Below are 22,461 nucleotides of genomic sequence, written 5' to 3'. Positions count from 1 at the left end.
GAAAATATAACTTATTTTCTTTTTTGGTTTTAGTCAACATTTTACGAAGAATAAAGCTTATAGCAAATGCGCATTTGATACAAGAGATACAGATATAGGATCTTCTAGGTTTGACTCATTATGATGTTAGTTCAGCCTACGTAGTCCCTGCCAGGGATCGATGATTCAGCTATAGAAATTCCAAGCTACAACTGGTTTCTCAAGAAACGAGGCTTATAAGCCTTCTTAGCAGAATCACTACATATCTACATACTTCTGACCCCTAAAGCATCAATTTCCTTCTTTTACTAATCGATCAGATTGCTTCTATGATACTTTCTTTCTGCTGATTTTGCCAAATACATATTCAATAATTTACTAGCCTTGTATGATCTCTCTGACTCTCTCTCTCTATCTCTCTCTACACTTACTCTGATTTAATTTTGGAGCTTTCTGAAAGCATTCGAAAAACTAATTATGCGAAACAGAGTCTTCAGTTTTAGAGATAATCTTGAGAAAATTTAGTCATGCCTTACAACACACCCAGAAGAATATTAAAATAAATTAGTAGAAAAGTAATTTCGTATATTGTCAATAGAGCAGTCGTATATCGCCAGTGCTACCAATCACATTAGGTTATACCATAAAATAGTGTTGGAAAGGTGAGATTTAGGCTTCATTTAACCAAACGAAATTAAATTCGGCGAAGTTGAAAAAAAGTTACAGCTTTTCAAAAATGAGTGGAAGTAATTAAGAAACCAGCTCCATTTCAAAATTTTTATATAAAAAAGAAAAGAATGTAACGCAAGCCACCAATGAAATTTGTGAAGTTTACAGAGACGATGCTGTATTCAGTTCTAGTAGCACAATAATAGTTCGCTTGCTTCCGTTCTGGAAATTTCGATGTGAAAGATGGATCTGTTTATGTAGCCTGCACCTATCGCTGACAAAGTCGAAGAAATGATAGAGAATTAACCATATATCATAACCATGATATCGATAACTTAAAATTCAGCATCAAACGGTTTTGAACTATTTAAAAAAGGCTGGTTGCAAAAAGAAGCTCTACATATGTTTGGGTACTATTTGAATTGTTTATGAAAAATTCAATGGATCTAAGTGACATCTGCGATTCTTTGCTGAAACGAAATGAAATCGAACCATTTCTGAAGCGAATGGTAACAGGAGACGAAAAGTGGATCACATACAACAATAATGTGCGAAAAAGATAATGGTGTAAGCGTGGTGAAGCCTAACAAATGGTCGCAAAGCCTGGATTGACCCCTCGATAGGTTAAGCAGAGTGTTTGGTGGTATTGGAAAGGAGTCATCTACTATAAGCTGCTCCAGCCTGATCGAACGATTGATTCTACATTTTCCTGCCAACAACTGATAAGATTGAAGCAAGAAATCGAAAAAAGGGCCAGAACTGATCAACAGAAAGGGCTTCGTCTTCCATCAGGACAACGCTAGACCACACACAGTGTAAAATAGCCAAAAACTTTCTTCAAAAAATTACATTTTTGATTTTTTTGGGGTCCTAGCTTTACAGGCTCTTGATTTCCAATATACTGTATTTTGAAATCGTAATTGGAAAGAGAAAAAGAAAAGTCATTGGTGTCACGTTGTCATAAACTCTTGTGCTACATCGTAAAAACTGCACATTAAGCGGGTATAAAATATTGAACTATGTGGAACGACCTTTAAAAAAGCTACTGCTAAAAGATATTCGAATTTTAATGGCTTATAAAATATTTCTTTACAGTTTCTTTTATACAGAAGTACGTACGAGCATGGGTGGGTGATACCCACTCCACTCACAAGCGATTTGCAACGCTGTCTTAACTGACCTTGGATTTTGTTCTCCATTAAGTAGACACCTTATGTATTTCAATGGCATTTGCTTTTATAACGGTACAACATCATATGTTGCAAAGCAAATGAGCAATATAAAATTTTAAGTCCGGCGGTCGGCAGTACATTAGCCTTCGCAAAGGGCCCAACAGCAAATGACTAATATTGAGAAATCACTGACCACTATTAGTGACCCACATAGGCTGGTAGATTTGTTTATGTACCATACAAATACACAGTAATTTGCACACATTTTGGCACGCAAATGGTGCGTGACATTGCGGACGTTTGTGCCTCAAAAAGCTGTAAATTCTTGCGAACCGGCACATGCATTATATGCGTCCATATAATGTGCGGGTTCGTGTGCCTGTCGGTATGGTAGAAATATTCGCATTCGCATTCGCATTTCGGTCTCGATATGGTAATGTCGGTTTGCCAATCTGATGAAGTAACGCCAATGAAACGCTTCAACTCAGCTACAAGCGAAGCAGAAAAGTGTAATAAAATGGAGCAATTAAAAGCCAGACGATTAACCGGGCACTAAATTAAAGTGACCCTTGCCTAGGGGTCTAAATATATACTACATATTGGGTAGGGATTTCGGTTTATAACACATACCTTGGCTTAGATGTATATTCGTATGTGTTCGTGTAGCTAATGCTTATCGAGGAAAGGATGTTCTTTTGTTGTAAAATTATTACGGTAACAAGTGGCACGCGATTTCCGAAGTATAATTTGTTAGCAACAAATTTCCTTGTAGTGGACATTTTTTACAAAACGAGACTAATAGTAGAAATTATATTGATTTAAGGATTTCAGTGCCTTACTGCTTTGAATCTTTTTCGTTAGATTTTTGTTCATACCCCTTAATTAACCAATTAGCTGGAGTTGGCGCTATAGGTTGTCTCAACCGAGAAAGGTATGCGAGAGTGCTAATACCAGAGAAAAAGTTGCTAAAATGGCTGTTTAAAGGTGCTTTCGAATTATAGTCCTCACCAAATCACAAACTTACCTTGGTTTACTTATGTATGTTCACCAACCGATATTTTTTGGATTCACTTTTCTAAAACACTAAAATAGGACAATTTGTCCTCATTTAAAACTAAGAACTTTACTTACTCTCCCTCTCTGTAGAACTTTCTTAACCCTCATCGCATCTCCTTTCGAATTTGAAACAATGACTTTAGCGCTATCTAACGGAGCTTTACAGAGTCTCACGTTAGTAAATACTAGATTATATGAGCCTTTTTACTAACATTCTTATACTTTTAATATATTTGGGTCTTCATTTTCCGCGTTCCGAGCTCTAATTTAAGACGAGGAAAAGTAGTATACTTGTGATAAATTAAATGCGCTTGGGCATCTAGGGCAAATGTGTTATCCATTCTTATAAGAATTTTCTATCTTCAATGAAAAATTTAGAGGTCTTCCTTTTAGCAAAAAACCTCTTAGCTCTATCTTCCGCGCAGGTGTCGACTGAGCAATGGGTGTCGCTGCTTACAATGTCATTATATCGAGTCATGAGCTAGGCAGAGTCATTACATTGCAGGTAGTCGACTCCTAGCGAAGGCTGGCGTATTTTCCTAATCATCCCCTTATATTGGATAATGCAACGGCCATTGCTAAAGATGTACCTGGAGGTAGGTATAAACCGCTAGGGGTAGAGACCCCCGAGTTTAAAACTCATCATGGAGGACAAAAAAGAACGAAGCGGACTGAGATATCAGTCCGAACGTCGCTGGGAGACGATGTGGTTGTAGTACTACTGCCAAACCAGCTTAACAGCGCACAGTTGCGTCCATGAAGACTTCTCTAGGACCTAAGAACTAAACTCATCTGGTAACGCAAAGGACCAAAACTGGTCTATGCTTGGCTTATTGGCCAACCAGTTTAACCTAACCTAGGAGCTAACCTTTATCAACCCAGCATCGCAGTTTTAAGGCTGGTATTTCATAGATGTGATATTAAATGACCAAGAAAGACGAGCCATCGAGTTAATGTCATCAGAGGTTTCATCGTATCGCTAAGTTTGTGGCCTTATGGATCTTAGTCCACTCTGTTTTTGAAGTGCCTGAGCGAGACTGTATCAGTGTTTAAATCAGTAACCGAGCAAGGTCTTCATATTGTAAATAGAACTGATTATCACACAAATATTTATCGATTTAATATGACGAATAGATATTCTTAAATTTCCGGCCATATATCACAGTATTTCTTAGCGTTCATTCAAGATTCGAGAAAATACTAGCAAAAGACTCTTTCGATTCGCCAAAATTTTTGAGACTGCCAATAGGACTAAGCATATAATATAAATAATTCGGTTCGGTTCAGACAACTTAGTAAAATAATGGTTCCATGACAATAAGTATCGCTTTAAAAGCACCAAGTATCTTCTCAGTCATTTAACGAAAATACTTAAAATTCACTTTTTGCACGTACCATAACTTGAGAGGTACGTAAAAGTTGCGAAAAATATTTCACTTTATCTTGTTGTAAAAACAATGAAATCCATTTTCTTATACCTAGTTAAACAACTACAACAATAGTTCTAACAGCAGCAACAAAAAATCCTCAAGAGCAATTACTTACAATTCGTTGCTCTCTTGGTCAAGCATGCATTCGAGCACTTTTGAGCTTCCTGTTGCGCGCCGCTGTTACCGCCAAGCACGTGAATCGCTGACCAGCGAAGTGTGAAGCCCGCCGACAAGGGCACTGAATACAATTGCTGCCTTTAACACATAACCTGTGTGCCGTTGGGCGTAATGCGTTTCCTTGGTTAGGTGCTAAGGCTCGGGCAGTTAGGCGGCTTGATTGAATGAACAGGTGAGCTGTTGGGTCGTGGGGTCGTGAGGTCGGGACCTGCGGTTGCTTTTGTTTTAACACCTGCAAAACATGCTCACAGACTTGCCGTCGATAAAAAGGTTTACTTAGAAGAGAAAACCAACTGTGTGCGCAATTGTTGAACAAGTCTTTCTAGCAGGAAGTGTTGGCTTTTTTTTCAAATGTGCGTGTGTGTGGGTTTTTTGTTGGTTTGGTACTGAACCTAGTAAGCAATAGAAAACTGTATGAGTCGCACTTCGAGACAAAAGTAGAAAAGATTCTTTGACGCGGTTTTGCAGTTATGGGGGTTAATCATTGCTGACATATTATCAGTCAGACCGTTTCTGTTTGGACCGAAATCTAATATTTGTGCAAGGACAGCATGGTTTATTTAAAAATTTTCCATATATCATATGAACTAAGTGAAAGTTTGTTCTCGCTAATCAACTGGAGTAGGTTATCGAGATTATGAAATTTCAAGAGTAGTTTTTTCTTGGAATTTTTTAGGTAACTACTTACTAACAAGATAGAGGAGCAAAGCAAATGGGTTGTCTGTGAAGCAGGGCTGTTGGTAGTCATAACTTCGAAGTCGTAGATAATATCGTCTATCTTGAAACCAGCATTGGCAACAACAACAATGTCAGCCTCGAAATCCAACGCAGTATAACTCTTGCCAACAGGAGCTACTTCGGACTGAGTAGGCAATTGAGAAGTAAACTCCTCTCGACGAACAAAATCCAAACTCTATAAGTCACTCATTATTCTCGTCCTGCTTAATGGTGCAGAGGCGTGGACGATGACAATGTCTGATGAGACGAGTTACGATTTTTCGAGAGAAAGGTTCTGCGGTAGATTAATGGTTCTTTGCGGATTGGCAAAGGCGAATAGCGTTTTCGCTGGAACGATGATCTCTTGACATAGTTCAGCGAATTAGAGACATCAGCTGCGCTGGCTAGTTCATGTCGTCCTTATGGATAAAAATACTCCAGCTCTGAAAGTATTATGCCGTCTGGGGAAGCAGAGAAAGAGGAAGACCTCCACTCCGTTGGAGAGACGAAGTGGAGAAGAACTTGACTGCACTTGGTATCACGAATTGGCGCGTAAGCGGTATCTACGCCATTAAAGAAGAAGAAGATTTACTAACAAATAATAGTCTTTCAAGTTTCCTTAAAGTTAACATAAATCAGACTATCACTCAGTGGCATTGCATTATGGGAGTTAAAGTTTTTGAAATGTGAGTTTATCTGAATTGGGTGCGGCCCCATGGTCATATTAAACGTTTCATCTCATACTTGATAACAATATCCCTTGATAATTTCGGGTCCATTGAAATGCTCCACAAGTTCCAAGCACAGCGTCACTTAAACAAGTCCCTCCAGAGTCTCTCGCGAACTAAATCTCTCGCGCTTGTTACATCTAACTGATATTTAAATTAATATTAATATTCTTTTCTTCATTAATGTTTGGTTTATTGGGTTATCAGTGGAATGTAGACACGTGTGTCCGCCCTTTATGAGTATTACTTTGCTCTGCAGCTCCGCCCACCACCTACCAAGGACTAAAATAGCAAACCGAAAATCAACTGCAAAAAGCCATCGAGCAAGAAAGGCAGACGCGCACACAGCGCCACCGCATTAAAACGTGGCAGCGATAAAAATGCAACAGGAAGCGTCTGCACGCTGCACAATCATAAATTGTGCAACAACGTGTAAAGTACTTTTTGACCGCTTCAAAATAAAGACAAAACGCTGAAACAAGTGGGGGAAAAATGCAAAAAAAAAACAACGACAACAACAACTGTTGCAGCGCAGTAACACTCAACATTATGTATTGACTTTCGTTGCACGCAGCTTCCCGTTTTTAACACGCCTCGCCACACGTGGCATGTACGCGCCGCCGCCTTCGTCGCTTTGCTTTAAAGCGCGCTGAGCATAAAAAGTTGTGCATTTGAGTTTGCAAATAAATTGGGTTAGACTTCAGGTTTATGTATATGAAGCTTATCTATTAAACGCACACACTCACATGCGCGCACTTACTTAAGATTATTGCCGCTTATTTCACTTGGCTTGTGGCAAAGCGTTTTTACATGCAATTTATATCCTCTAATCATATATAATGTACGCGCTTCACGCATTTAAATACATACATACATCTGCTAGTTTACTAATTTATTTTCGGTCGTAAATTCACGAAGCGCAGGCTTGTTTGGTTCACACACCTCAACTTGCTGCCTCAAACTGCCGCTATTAATTGACACTTTTACAAATTAATAGCTTTCACACACCCACCTTTTATCGCCACACACACTTTGTTGTTGCTGGTTTTTGTTGTTGTTGTTGTTTGGCTCTCTGTCGATGTTTTGCCGAAGCCATAAGTGGATTAGTTGGCAGCTTGTTTTTGTGCATAGTAATGTTTTTCTTGCGGCAGGCAGCCCGCATTAGCTGCGAGGCAAAAAATATATACAAATGACAGTATTCAGACAGGTTAATCCTGTGAGCGAAAGCTTGACAGGCAGCATAACTTTTTAATTCCATATATGGAATAGTGAGTGTGTATATTTTAATATTGTCAATAAAGGGTGCTGTTTTAGTAATATGGTTTTTAAGAAGAAATAAACGCATAAATTTAATGTTATGGTCAAGAGTTTAGCTTTATTATAAATACAAGAGTTGCCATTATATTTTAAAAATAACGCGGAACCTACCACCGCGGTTGGCTTTAATAAATTACAGCCAAGAGGTCCATTTTTCGACAAAGCGCTGAATTTTCTCTTTCAAGACGTCCCTGGTCTCGGACTTATCGTCATAGACCAGCGACTTCACAAAACCTCATTAAAAATAGTCCAGCGGCGCAAAATTGCATGATCTTGAAGGCACGACACAGGTGTAAGGTTAGATATTGTGCTTACCAAAAGTTGCCTTCAATAAATTGTGGATTGTTTCGTTGGCTGTATGATATGTAGCGACGTCATCAAGATTATCAAATTCAAACACGAAAAGTAATTAATTATGGCTTTACTGTTTTTGCCATTAAGTGTAATACTATGGGCGGTTTCATTTATAAATAAATATGGATAAATATAGAAATTATGTCCATAGAGCACAGAAAACATTGATTTTTTTCGAATATAACGGCATCTCAATAATGACTTGTGAATTATCATCACTCTAAATGAGGAACAATTTTTTTAATTAATAAACCCATTCCACCAAAAATGAGCTTCATTGCTGAACAAAATATTATTGTGAAAATCGGGATCGTTGGCCATCACATTTGGGGCCCATACACCGGACGTGCGACGTGCTTATTGATCGTCCGTCTTCAGTTTTTTATTCGCTTATATTCTCTGGAGTTAACATAGTGTGACACTGATCCATGATTGCTTGAATTACCAACCGTGTAGGTTTATTATGTTTTGTTGATCGAATATTGGACACAGCGCGCGATGAGTCGCCCCTACTGAGTCACTATTTTGGTAATAAATTTTGCAAGATTTGCAACCGTTCTTTTACAGTAAGTCTGCTCATTATAAATGGCAAACCAAACTGAGTATAAATCAAGTAACAGCTTTCAACGAGACTAACTCTGAAATAAGTACTGCCGCACTGGAACTAACGTCTCAAAGAACACCCGTTATATAACTACTTGCATATATAATTATTTATATGTGTAAAGCTTTATAGGGAGGAAATTAAGGAAGGGTGATTTCGCTTTATTTTATTAGTTTATTTTTCCATTCGTATATTATTTGACTTCAAAGGGTCTCACCAATTTCAAACGTTTTCTATCTCAAATTTATCTGTAAAATCTCCCTTAAAACTAGAGTCTAGTGTAGCTATGCTTATGTTAAATAACAACATTTTATTCGCTGTGTGTTTAAACGCCTTAATTTCATTGATTCATGTCAATGCTTCATTACCTTTTATGACCTCACTTAAACCAAAATAACTTATGAGCTGAATCTACATTCCAGATCGATTAATTGACTTCTTCGGCATATTATAACAATTTTGACATAAATTTAAGAGTATCATTGAAATCAATGAATATACGGTGCATTTTATATCAGCTGATCAAATTTGACCTGGATTGACAAGAAAGCTTTAATTTCTCAAATTTCAATGCATGTCTTATTATCGCTTTCAAAATGGGCTTCTAGGGTCAATACAAGCATGTCCGTGATTTATCCAATTCCTATGCACTTGTTAAAAACCTCTGGTAGGTGCTCATTGTTCATTTTTTCCGGTTTCGTCTCAGTTTTGAGCGCCAATTTTTAGATTGTTGGATATTTTCGATGTGATTCGCATAAGCCACGTATCGTCATCAGTAATATTGCGTTTGAGGAATTGAGTTTCGTTAACAAGCATCCCATTTGGTATATCTAAGCGACCTCGTTTTTGCAGAAAAATATCAGAACTCTTGGTACGGGTTCAGCATTGACAAGTTTCATACCCAAAACATTAACCAAAAAGCTTACATGATCCATAATCGATATTGCGTATCTCTGCTATCTTACTGATGCAAATCTCATGCTTTTCAAGCACTATTTCTGTAATTTTTCAATAAGAAGCTCAAATGAGTCTCTCTCAATGGCTTCACGGCCATCACTGAAAGCTTTTTGCGGCTCAAATACTTATTTTCGTGATAAACAAGGCAACCCAAAACCATGATATAAAACACAAACTGTCAACCAAAATCGTTACCGTAAGCCAACGGCTCTCAAATTAACTGACATATGGAAATCGAACTTCACAGAAGCATAAAGATGACATCAATCTAGGAAAAAATTTGCAATCGATTTGCTTTCCGCTCACAGTTTATATGAACCAGTCCGTGCTAAATTTGATCAAATAGTTTAGCTTTTGAATAAAGAGAATATAAGAAGGTACCCCTATCACTTCGCATTTTGGCTAAATTAGTACAAGTAATGGGATCTAACCATCGTTATGTCTTAAGAATAAAATTTGCGTATACTGGTGGACTTTATATGGCATAGTTCATATCTCTTAGTTGAGAGACTGTATAACATAACTTGACAGACACTATAACATGTAATTTGTTACCAATTGCTCCGTATAAATAAGCCACACTTGACCGCAAAATTTCAAAACTGCCAACATAGCCTTGATTTTTGACCTGCTTTGACATAGTTTTTTCGGCTTCGGCTCAACTTCGTCACGATATTCGGCCGATCTATCGTCTGTTTCCGGATCGTCAGCATAGATTCAAGACTCATCGGTAGTAATAATGTGTTTCTTGACCTCGTGGTAGTCAGAAGGCATTGCTTACAGAAGTTAACGTGACGCTGTTTTTCGAAAAAATGAAGTAATTTGGAACCAATCGTATTACTCTGGATTTTCGTTCGAAATTTAAACTAAAAAGTCTTACTATTTTTTGCCCACAATATAACCCTTGCCTAACTAAAATCAAATATTGCTACCCGTCTAGTTGTTAACAACCAAGTAGCAGCTGCCTTCTAAACTTCATTAATTTGTCAACCGACTTTTTTGATCCACTTTACCTCATTTCAGCGCGCGAATCACTTAGAAAGCAATGAATATTCAGATTTTTGAAGATGCTCACCTTACTTTGGTTGTGTTGTTTGTTTTATTTGTTGTGTGTTTAAGGTTGTGTGTTTAAATTTTCTGTATGCAAATGAAGCTGCGCTTAGATAACAACAACATTTTACACGTGTTCCTTAGCATCACTTGACGAAGGTCAGGGTTACGAACGGAATACAAATTAGACGCAGATAAAATATTTAAATGAGACAAAGTTTGTTAAAATTGATTTAAGTTTTTTTATTAACTAATTATGTACAAAATAAAACTAGTTGTGTAACACATTCATGAACATTATTATACAATGAGGGTAAGCGGGAGATTTGTCTGATACTTTGTACGACCATAACTCATAAAGTCGCTTACGTCAACAATCACCTTAGAACTTCAGGATTGGCAAGTAGGCGTTGCTTGGTGCCTGTGGCTGGCTGGCGGGAGGAATGTAGGTGTTGGCTGGTGCTGCAGGTGGAATGTACGAGTTCGATGGCGCAACTGGAGCGACTGGAGCAGCATTGGCTACGGGTGCTGCGGGGGGAATGTATGAGTTGGAGGGAGCGACGGGAGCAGCAGGTGCAGCTGGGGAAGCATAGTTATGCACTGGGGCCAAGCCACCGTCATGCGACACGGACTTTCCACCCAAATCGTCGTATTGCTGTTGGATGGCATGTTGAGCGTGAGCCGCATCTTCGGGTGTGCGGTATTTAACGAAGTGCACTTCGGGTTTGTTGGTGTTCTGTCTGTTGAGGTTCTGCAATTGCTGAGCCAAGCCCGAGATGTCGTTTTGTTTCTGCAACACATAGATGGCGGTTCTCTCTTCACCGGCGTGTTTAGCCAGTTGGAGGGCAGCATCTGAGAGTCCATTGTTTTCGGGTCCCTTAATGAAGACGACACGCAAGTTCTTCTTCAACGAGCCAGACAAATCACCCAGAGACTTATCATCATCGAAGTCAGCTTCTGGTGCGGTGTAGGTGAAAAATTCCTTCTGGAATTCAGGTGCAGCCGGAGCTGGTGCCGCGTGACCGGCATGACTGAGTGGGCTACCGAAATCACCAATACCGCCACTGCTCACGGGTCCAGCGCCATGACCGCCAATGGGTGCACTCAATTGTGCAGCGCCATCGCTGCCGTGGGAGCCGCCCAAACCGCCAAAGGAACCGCCTGCAGATGGGTAGTTGTAGCCACCAACATCAGCACGCGCTACGGCGAACAAAGCTAATACCTGGAAATTGAGAATAGGATTTTTTTTGTTTATATTGAGCTTTGAATAAGTCCAACAATTCTACTCACAATGAAGGCACGCATTTTCTGTTTCCACGAGTGCAAGTGTGATGCTCGACTTGAGAGAGATGAACTGTTTGTGATGTCAGTTGTAGATCTCCGCGGTTATTTTATATCAAAAATGAAGTTCACTTATTTAGTCCACCTACAACAAGAGCTTTCGCAAAGCAGTTGAAGCAATAAATTCGTACAATACTCAAGTTCATGTCTCGCAATCGGGACGCGCATTTTTGCATACTCACTCAGTGCAAATAACTTGTGATATTGCTGTCTTGATAAGGGGCAGCCGCCGCACTTAGTATGGACTCATTAAAATTCGTAACAGATTCGCTAAAAACTTTGCAAATTAGTTAAGTGATTAATAATTAATGGATAGCTGTTGTTATTTTTATTAACAGCAAAACGCCCAGCTACACAGATCAATTTAAATAAGTTCAGTCGCGTCTCGCAGCTGTGCAATACGAATTCATTTTTGCTGGCTCTCGATCACGCGAGCTGAAACATACGTTTAGGTAGCTACACACACGTAGTTATGGATGTTCGATGTGTGGATTTGACAAGACGATCGAATATGCTCTGCTCCGTGTTTTACACTTTTTTTTTGGGTTATCTGCTAACACATGTACTAATTTGAATATAAAACATATACTTCTTAATCTCTTTTTATTTGTATTCGCCTCTCTAAAGCCGTTTGTCTGGTTAGCAGCCATCTGACAGTTAAGTTTTGGTTAAAAGAAGTGTTCTTTACTGAAAGTAGGAGTCTTGGCTAAGTTAACCAGAACAGAACTGGCTCATGGCTGCTAAATAGATATTGAGAAAGCGACCCTAGGTGTTATTTATTGATTAAATGGTAGATATGCTAAAGTTATCTTAAGCCCTTATGACACGGAGGTAGTCCAATTAGAAAATGAGGTTACCTTTCGTTCGAGGATAGATTATAAGCTGAGTTGAAATCGGATTACTTCAATTATAGCTAGATTCCAAGCAGAAATTCTTAGTATGATTTACTTGACATTTTGGTTAAATTATTAGTTATAAAATGTGTCCCCAGTAGGTAAGTTTGAAAATCCCCGCATATTTTGTGGAAATAGAGCCGATTAGAGTCCGGGAAAAATATGGTTCTCCACGAAAAACAACATAAAGTTCTTCCAATTCTCCATATTTGGCTTTTTTTTGTCGAAGATACGCACCGCTGAATGTATTATAATTAATTACAGAAATTTAAGAAATGAAAAGGAAATTCACTGAAGAAACTAGGGTTTGATTCGGTCGAGGATAAGGACCGGGCTTTCTTGTATGGACTTGAGCGAATATATATGTATATCCTCTGAACAACGAACACTAAGCTTTTCCAGAAGAAAACGTCTGAAACCCGTTACGGGAAGGTCTAAGAGATCATTTTCCTGAGTAGCAAGTGGAAAAAATAGTTGTTTTACCCAGCCTAATGTATGTACTATGTATTCTCGTATGTATGTTACAAACATTGAAACCTGTGCAGGTTATACGAAAGGCTTGATATACTCTATTCAGGGGTAAACATATTTCCCACCGCATTGCACCCTGTTTTTAGTAAAATAAAGAATAAATATTGTATTAAGGGGTTATAACAACCTGAACAATATAATGTCAATAATGCAAATATTAAAGAAAATTGGCTTAGGGTTGCCAATGACTATAATAGAAGTGATTTGCAAGTAATTAATCAGTTGATAATCAGTAATGAAAAAACTGTGTGGTATAGGATTATAGGCATTATATAATCCCGCTAGAGGGCATCGTAATCATAAAAAAATGGCACATATTTGATTGTTGAAGTTGAACGTTCAAACCACTAATCATACCAAAGCGAACTTGATGATGATTACAGAATTTTATAGCGCAAAGAAAAATGTCAAAATTTCTATGTAATCCGTTTTTTATAATTTTTTTACAATAACTTCAGAACGTTATATATGTACACATATTTGCGAAACCCAAAATGTATGTAAATTAGGCGATTTACCGGTGCTAATCACAGCGCAACGAAATCCGTGAAAAATTAGCATTTAATTACAACAACAATAATTTAAATGTTGACTGACAATATTGGATCGATTTCTGAATAAAAAGCCAAATCGACTAAACAAACAAACCGCAAAATGTTGGAATATTTTTTTATCATATTTACGAACTTAATATGTGTTAATGTATGTTAGTAGGCATATAATAGCCTAGCAAAAATTGTGTGTTTTTATATATTTAATTGGCAAAAAATTTAATTCAACTGGCATTTTGTGAATGGAGCAAATCTGAATTAAAGTCGAATTCGCAAATGAATGGGCAATCTAATGGCCACAAAATTGACAAACGGTATCATTGAGAAAAAATTAAAATTTTTCACTAAAATAAATATGTAAAGGCAAAGCGCAACGAATTTAATTAAAACTAACAGTATTCAAACGCATTATAGTTTCACAACATGTGAATATTTAGCTATTGGACCGAGCAAGGCTGCGCGTGTCAATGTAGAAAAAACCATTAGTGGCTCCGAAATTAATGAACAGCAAAGCTAAGTTTCTAAGTTAGTGTTATCACACGCTTTCGCTATGAGATAAATTACGGATTTTAAAATTTAATAAATTTACTGACAAGTTATAGTGCCATTTTCACAAATTTCCCCCACAGATGATTCTACAGATGTGTTAATCTGCAGTCATCATGATAATAATAACAACTCGATTGACCCGTCGTAACAAGAAAACTACTTTCTTTGCAGTTTTATTGAAGTCAAGGGGCAAAGCTCGTATAACTCACAAACTCACAAATTTAAAGCCAGCAAGAATTTTTCCTAAAAATATATTTGGAATGGGAAAAACTGCTTTTACTACTACTACTGTTGATATAAAGACGCTTTCAGTAAAATTCCCAAAAGTTAGTAGGTTAAATTTATTACCCCGAATAATAATTTTGAGAGAGTTCAAATCGAAAGTTAGGGCTAAAGAACGAAACTCAAAAAATGCGAGATTCTTAAGACTTGTAAAAGAGCATTTGACTCACTCTGACAAATTGAAAGTCAACAGTGAGAAGTTCATTTATAATGTAAAAAATGTGATGCGATCTGAACAATTTGTTAAGTATTGTGGTATAAGATTAGATTGATAAAAGAGGAATGCACCGCGATCTTAGGTCTATTGTACCCTCTCCTAAATCACAAAGACTCACTTAGTCCCAGCACATTGATAAAGTCCATATCGTAGTATTACTTTGAACATTAATCCGATCCGTGCTAAATTTTGGAAAGATATGCTGTTTATCAAGAAAGTTTTCCATACGTAAAAGGACTTTACTTGTATTTCGATCCGCCAGTTTGTACGGCTGCAATTTGCTATAGTGGTCTGATATCGGCGGGTCCGAGAAATTATCAAATTCTTCAAGAGAAGAAAGCGTGTACAAATTTTCGATTTATATCTCAAAAAATGAAATACTTGTACTAGTTTGCGTATATACAGACGGATAATCAAAAAGTTCATGCTTGGAGATGCTTTCTAAGAGGTGTCTTTCTTTTCAGAGCACTAAGAGGGAAAAAATAGTTTTGTTTACCCACCCTAATGTACATATATAAATGATCAGCGCGCCAAGCTCCGTCGATTTACCTATTACCGTCTGTCCGTATGTATTACCTGTATATGTCGGGTCAAAATTTAACGATGTGCGCTCACCTTTGGAGAAAATAACATATCTCGAGACCCGCCCGACCGATTTTAACCAAATTCAAAGTATGAAATTCTATTGACATTCCCATTTTACAGTGTGAAATCTGTCCTCAACCAGGTCTACTTCCGATATACCACAATTTTAAATTCCACTTGATTCTTTCTCTTTCCTTAAACAAATCAAGAAGCAAATAACGTAATGACGTTTTTTTATAACGGTGTATGCGGTGTGTGCTGAACTTAGCTCTTCCTTATTTGTTATTTGATAAAATATCTTAATCCAATATGGCTTGGATTTCTGTAAAAGACATCTCCAAACATTTTGTTCAAATCAGACCTCTATGGCATATAGCTGGCGTAAAAACTGAATGATCAAAATCAATACCCTTTTATGCCGAAAAAACAAAGATGTGAAGGGTATTAGAGTCTTGGTGCAGCAAAACTTAACGGGGTGCTAGGAATATCTAGATCGATATGCTAGTAAAAATATTAGTTCTTCTTAAACTTAAAATCATCAAGCTCCAACACAGGCAACAACACCAGCAACAAGTACAATTAACTCTCCTCACGATGAGGTACCAAAAGGAGTCCAAAAAACCCTACTTCCCACTTTATATATGTACATATATTGTAGTAGTGCTGGCATATCGGGCACGTGTTGAACGTGCTCGCTGGTACACTTCCGAAAGTATTCTTTGTTTGTATTCATTAGTGACACCCATGCCTTGCTGGCCTAAAAATGCTCGCTTTTTACACACACACACATACGTATCCTACCCCGACACTCGTTAAAAGCTGTTTAGTATTCAAACGGTTGTGCGTACCCCCACCCTCCCACAAGCTGGTGCTAACGTACTCGTCACACTCGCAAGTATGTGAGGCCATGATGGTATGTGTGCGTGTGAGTGCGCGATCGCTTTGTTGCCTACTATCGTTTGTTACCAGGCGGTTGTCGGCCACAAAGCAGACACTTCTAATTGAAAGGCAACCAACACCGCCGAAGCACGCGCGAAATTCAACAAACACAAAGCCTCTGCTCTGAAAGGCATGGCGTTCGCGGTTTGTAGAGAAGAATAATGCCGAATTAATTTCGATGGGAGTGGATGAGTTCATTTTAGGGCTAATCAGGAGCCTTGTATAATTCACTTTATGTACAACTGGTTTCCACATATGTGAGCGCAAATATGTTAGATGTTGGTAATTAGAGGAAATTCGTGTTAACGGTTGGATTGTGGCGCACTGGTAAATGATTAACGGTGTTTTCTTTAAACACGTATCCCGAGGCATCTTTAGATTTGAGCACTGGCTAGTGCCAAGAGGTATTTTTCACTATTACAGAAATTGTGATGGACTATGACCTCACGATTAATATCTGACAAAGATGGGTTATCCATTGTCCAGCTAAAAAAAATGGTTATGTAGTCTTATACCCTTCAAATATGTATCTGAACACTCAAGAATCCCCGCACGCTTTGAGCAAACTCAGGCAGAGTTTTCTCTGCCCAAGTCTTGAGCTCACTAACCGTGCTTTTAAGGCTAGTAAAGGAACGAACCTTGCGCTGTCGCAAGATCATGTTGACTTAAAGTCTCCTAAGGTTTTCCGCTCTCTGTAAGGCTTTCCTAGCAGTAGGGGTTCTAACAAGTCATTACCTTCTTTCATATCAACTTTAAGAAAGCTTTTGCAAGTGAGATTTTCAACCATCTCTATTTACAAACTGAAAACCTTATATATGTTTGATTTTCATTTCAAATTGTCTGCTAAAACTTATGGCTTATTATTGGCTTATTGGGAGCTTGAGCGCCTTGAACTCACACGACTAGTGATGAGATGCCTTATCTTTAGCATCAAGTTATTTTTTGATTAAATTGAATTGGGTACCTGGCCACAGCGATATTATAGAAAACTGTAAGGCTGATGAGCTTATTAGGACAGTTAATTTAATTTCAATAACCGCGGAATGGGAACAGGTAAATAGCTCTGTTGGCTTCTTGCAGTTGACTACTGGACTGCTGGACTTCAGATCAACTCAGTAAGCATTTTAAACTACGACCAGTTGTGCAGTGACAAGGCTCCTCTGCTCTAGGGTATACCGTAAGTGATCTAGCAATGTCCACCGTTCAATGATTGTAGGAGCTAAAATCGGGCACTGCCCTCTTCGCTTTTAGCAACGTCCACATTCTAATGGTTGAAAGAGCTCTAACCTTACACTGTCTGATTGAGATTTAAACAGTAAGACTGCATTCCAGCTGTATCAGAATAGCTGATATCCATCTACATGACTTTTTTCTACTGGCTTCTCAGTTAAAAAGTCCCTACCATTAAGTAAATCCAACATTCCTAACTAAAAGTAACGAAAAGCCGTTCAGAAAACATTAAATTTTATGCTATCGGAAATGTATGCGGGCAAATTACGCCAAGTCATGCGATCCACCGTTAGCGAAAATGAGTTAAACTCGGAGTACAAGTTTCGTGGGTTCGCATATTTACCGTTTTATTGCCAGACATTTCGTCACCACGTCAACTTGCGCGTTCAAGGTCTCAGCACTGAGCTAAATCGCAGGCGCAGGCGAAGGCAGGGGTGGACACACCGCAACTGGTGCTTTAAGGCTGCAGCGCTGGAACTAGCTGCGTTGCGTCGGCCTTCTTCAACGCCTATAATTTGACCTTATATTTGGTAATCGGCTTTAAACTATGTCGGAAGCCTTTGAGCACTGACGCCTGGCTAGCATGTTGTTGCTATAAAAAGCATTGCTATTATTGTTATTGTTGTCGCCGTCTTTGCCGGCAATGCGAAATTCTAAATTGTCTACACCTGTGCATGCGCTCCCTTTAGCCAGGTCTAGCTGTTGTGCGACAAACACTATTGCATACACACACACTTTCCATGTACAAGTATATACAAATGCATACACACACATTTATAAATACGTGATGGCGTCAGTTGGCGGCGCTGTGCGTCTCGTGGCACAGTGCGTCCGGTCCTAATGAACGAAGTTAGTTTGTTAGCAAAGTACAAGCACACACACTCACATATACATATGTATAGTCAACAATAAATATAAATTTGTTTGCGCTCCTTATTGTTTGTGTTTGTGTCAATATGTATTTGTGTATTTGTATGTGTGTGTGTAAGCTCGTATTTCAAGGTGCGCCAAAGTAACAAATATGTCAGGAAAATTAATGACAATAACAACATTGGAAACAACACACCGGCCTGAATGCCAACCTTAACATAAACATAGCTGTGTGTTTATGTGTGTGTGTCTCTGTTTTTGTGCATATATGTACCTATATATGTATATAATGTTACCACAATAATGTTAGCATTTTCGTTGCTCTACTGCCGTGGCTTTTTATACGTAGAGACTTGCCCTCTTCGTAAATATAAATACATATATATAAGTAAGTATAAATACAGACATACTACCCACATATGTACATACATACATATGCATGTACATACATACGTACATGCATACATATGTATGTATGTTGATAAGTACAAGGATAACTGAGAGAGTCAGTTAGTTTTTCTTCAGTCTTCGCTGGAAGCAATCAACAAAAAGTTAAGAAGTTAAAATTTTTTTCACCAATGTTGCCAACTTTAAAAACAATTTAAAATAAAATAATATTTTTGTATTGATAAAATAAATAAATTGTTTCGTTATGGTTGTCAAATTAAAAAAAGTCACAAATATTTTTTAAAAAAGAGTTGCCACCTTTTATAAAATTTTATGCGCTCATTTAGTTCGTTATAAAAGCAATTAGATTTGTATCGCATAAATTAATTTTTTAGGGTTGCCACCTTTTTGAAATTTTCTATTCAAAGAAATAATATTTTTTTCCTACACATGAAAAGTAAAATATGTCTAGTACTGGTTTAACACAATTTTTCGAGGAAAAATTCCAAGTTATTGCTGAAGCTCACTTAGACTCTTCCGAAAAAGTAATTGAAGGGTCTTGTATAAACAAAGAGTGGCCACCTTTTTGAAAAAAGTATGCGATAATTTAATACGAAAGCAAAGCGTTTTACGTCGCATAACTAAATTTTTTAGAGCTGCCACCTTATCGAAATTTTTAATTGAAACAAATAAAATTGTTTGCTATATTTTGAAAGTAAAAAATGTATATAATATAAATCAGTACTAGAGGTTCTACACAAGTTTTCGCGGAAAAATTCCAAGTTATTGCTGAAAATCACTTAGGAGTTCTCCGAAAAAGTACATGTATAAAAGGTTTTTATTTTATAGCTTTATATTATGTCTCAAAAATAAAAATCAAATACGAGCACTTTAAGGCATTCCTAAAAGGGTACAAAGTGTTTCAAAAAGTCACTGACTTATCCATCCACTCTCGTATTTAGTATTTTCATAGCCTATTTTGTGTATTTCGTGTACACATATAGGAGAAATATCGAGTGCGTTGTAACCTCAAAGCATTACTTTCAATGTTTTTTTAGTGTAATGAATTGTTTACCTTTTGTGCCGCCGCTTATGAGACAGAAGGAAAGAAATATTATCTAAATGGGTTCATTAGAGTGATTGGGTTGGTGAATTGAAACTTTACACTGCAAGTGTTTGCAAAGGCGAATGACAGTTAAAGGAAACAAATCAGACATTGAAAAACGATCGTACCTTAAGTACGCACACAACACCGGTAAACAGGCCCCTAAAGAATTCAAATGTAGGCCACACATAAGAGATATGCAAAAGGCGTGCGTAAAAATATTATATACCGATGCGCTGGCAAGTTGAGGTCGACTTTAAAACGGTAGCTTGCTTAATTGAGATGATATGTTGGATAAACAATATTTCATGACAATTGTGCCAAAAGAACGCAACTTAAGCTGAAATCATAGTTAAATTTATAAATGTTAAGTGAATAATCCGATTCGTCCATGGGATTCAGTCGATACCAGTGAATACATATAGTATTTCCTTAAAACCTGACACACTAACTATTCTCTTACATATGTATGTATATACACATGCCACAAAACACTAACTCACTAACATATGTATATCATCTAATCATTCGAAGAGGATAATAATACTTACATTAGATAAGTTGGCTGGCTTGAAACGCTTTGTTTCGACGGGGTCGGACAATGGGGAGAGGGGTATCAGATGTGTACGAATTGCAGGGCATGCAAATAGGTGGTGGCAAATAGGATGGTGGTTTGACTCGAAGTACGCTTTCACTGAGAGGGAGTCGGTGAAGTTGTTAATGACTCCACTGTGAATGGCGGTCACTACATGTCTGAAGTTTGCTGCGTCCGAAGTTTGATCCATGTATTTTTCTATGTCGACAACGTAGTTAAGGAAGTACCCCTTAATGTTCCTGGGCGGTGGTTCCGCTACAGGCAGGTGACTGCAGGTATGATTTCTACGAAAACACCTACGCAGAAAATGCTTCAAGAAGAGTTCATTATGCTCTTTAACTGGGAGTCTCCCGATCAGGTGTTCGCTGGGAGACATCAAGAGGTATCTCGTTGTAGTACGGTGTTCTGACATGTCTGTAATTTTCCCGTCTGCGTTTCACTACATCCAAGCGAACATATTGGTACGGCGTAGTTACAGAGTGACCGGCTGATTGCCTTGTATGTTGCCAACAACGTTTCTTAGTATTTTCCCTATGTGCTGCCGGCTAGTAACTTGAGAATTTGTTGCGGCTCTGTACTTTGGCAGTAATCGCGGTCATGTGCGGAGTGAAGCGGCTATCGAATGTCACACCTAAAACCTTAGTGTTATTGACTGTTGAAATTTTAACGGCATCGACTGCAATTCCAATGGTCTGAGAATGGTCTTGGAACTTTGCAAGTGCTCATGTAACCTCAAGTTTTGCTGGTCAACTTTAATTTCTATTGACGCAGGCGACAATAGCTGGTATCTCTATTTGGTAATAAATGAAAGAAAATAATTCTTGAGAGTAATTAATCTTAAAACTCATAAACCCGTTGCCATCCAACATAGGGTCTAGAGTCATCAACAAGAACGATGTCAACTTCAAAGTTTATTGTGAAATCAAGTTCGGCCAGAATTCTCAGTAGTCAGCATTGTTCCTAGTTCCGAAGTTAGACGAAGTTTCAGCGCCTTTTCTAGCTGTCAACTAAATTCCCTTTATTGGTAACCCCTCCACCTCAACATAAATTCCATACAACTGTTGGGCAATAAAAATCAATTAGATCATCATCGAATGTTATAGACCAAATGAAGAATTATGTAATCGAATGAAATAAAGTAGTATTCTGCTAAGCAAATCTTCACTTCTTCTACAATTGCAATCCTTTTCAATAAATTTCCGGCGCATACATCCTGCTCATCCAATTCAATTTAATAAATTAGTATTTTATTCTTAAACTAGGCCAATAGGACAAATAAATTGTGAGAAAGCAGTCTGCTATGCCAGTTGTTGGTGGCTTGGTGGTTGAGGTATAGATGTATGTGTGGTATTTAAATTGTGGTGAGTGTGGTATGTAGGGCTACACCCCTGCCAAGGCTGGGCTAATCATCTTCATGGCAGCACTGGCACACACAAGCGCGCAAAGAATGTGTCTGCTATGTCCTTGGAGATAGCTGTGTGTGTGTGTGTGTGTGCCTGTGTGCGGACTACAGCCGCTGGCTCTTTGCAGCTTCCTGCCGTCGTCTAATGTTTCCCCTAACCAGCATGGCAGCTGTGGCTGTTGTTTCGTCCACCCCTCCAACGCTGCACTCCTTTGTCGTTCGCTATGCATGCAACGAGGAAGTCGCAACATTTCCGCCTGATTTGCATGGCTGCCTCTCGGTCCGCCTCGAACCGGTAGTTTGACAAGAACTTTATTATTCCTCAACTTAAAGAGTTTCTTCTTCGGTTTAACTGCAACAGCAGCAGCATCGTCCTTGTCTGCTGTTTGCATGCACTTGCTTGGTGGTTATCCCAACTATGGTGGCCTTGTGCGTGCTGCTGCGGCAACGGCAAGAAGAGTGGCTCAACAGCCCGCAGCCTTTTTTGTATGTATTTGCACTAATGTTTCTTTTGCTTACTCTTGTTGTTATTTTTGTTGTGTAGAAACCGACTATTGTTCACAGCTTGTGTTGTTGTTGTTGTTTCTTAGTTTGCATATTGTTAGATAATCCACTTAAGGCATACAGGCATATATATGGGCACTTGTGTGGTAAGACCAGCAAGGAAATCTTGAAGAAGTTAAAAAGGGGTTTCAAGTTCGAAACTGTTGCAATTTACATAAGTTCGAGGAGACCTTGAAAGGTACCGGTTATAAAGAAGTCTCTAATATATGC

The 22,461-nt window shown here is 38.3% G+C and overlaps 2 protein-coding genes across 2 annotated transcripts in view; one reads left to right on the top strand and one right to left on the bottom strand.

Moving 5' to 3' along the window:
* Positions 1-22,461, top strand: part of LOC120777254 — a 145,063-nt gene that overhangs the window by 99,860 nt on the left and 22,742 nt on the right. The window lies entirely within an intron of this gene.
* LOC120777263 lies at positions 10,593-11,515 on the bottom strand. The gene is made up of 2 exons (XM_040108466.1): positions 11,501-11,515; positions 10,593-11,432 (listed from the first exon to the last, which is right to left on the bottom strand). The coding sequence occupies exons 1-2, from the start codon at positions 11,513-11,515 to the stop codon at positions 10,593-10,595; spliced, it is 855 nt and encodes a 284-aa protein (XP_039964400.1).

Source organism: Bactrocera tryoni, chromosome 1 (genome assembly GCF_016617805.1).
Source record: "Bactrocera tryoni isolate S06 chromosome 1, CSIRO_BtryS06_freeze2, whole genome shotgun sequence".
Lineage (NCBI taxonomy): Eukaryota > Metazoa > Arthropoda > Insecta > Diptera > Tephritidae > Bactrocera > Bactrocera tryoni.
This window is presented reverse-complemented; position numbering and strand designations above follow the sequence as displayed.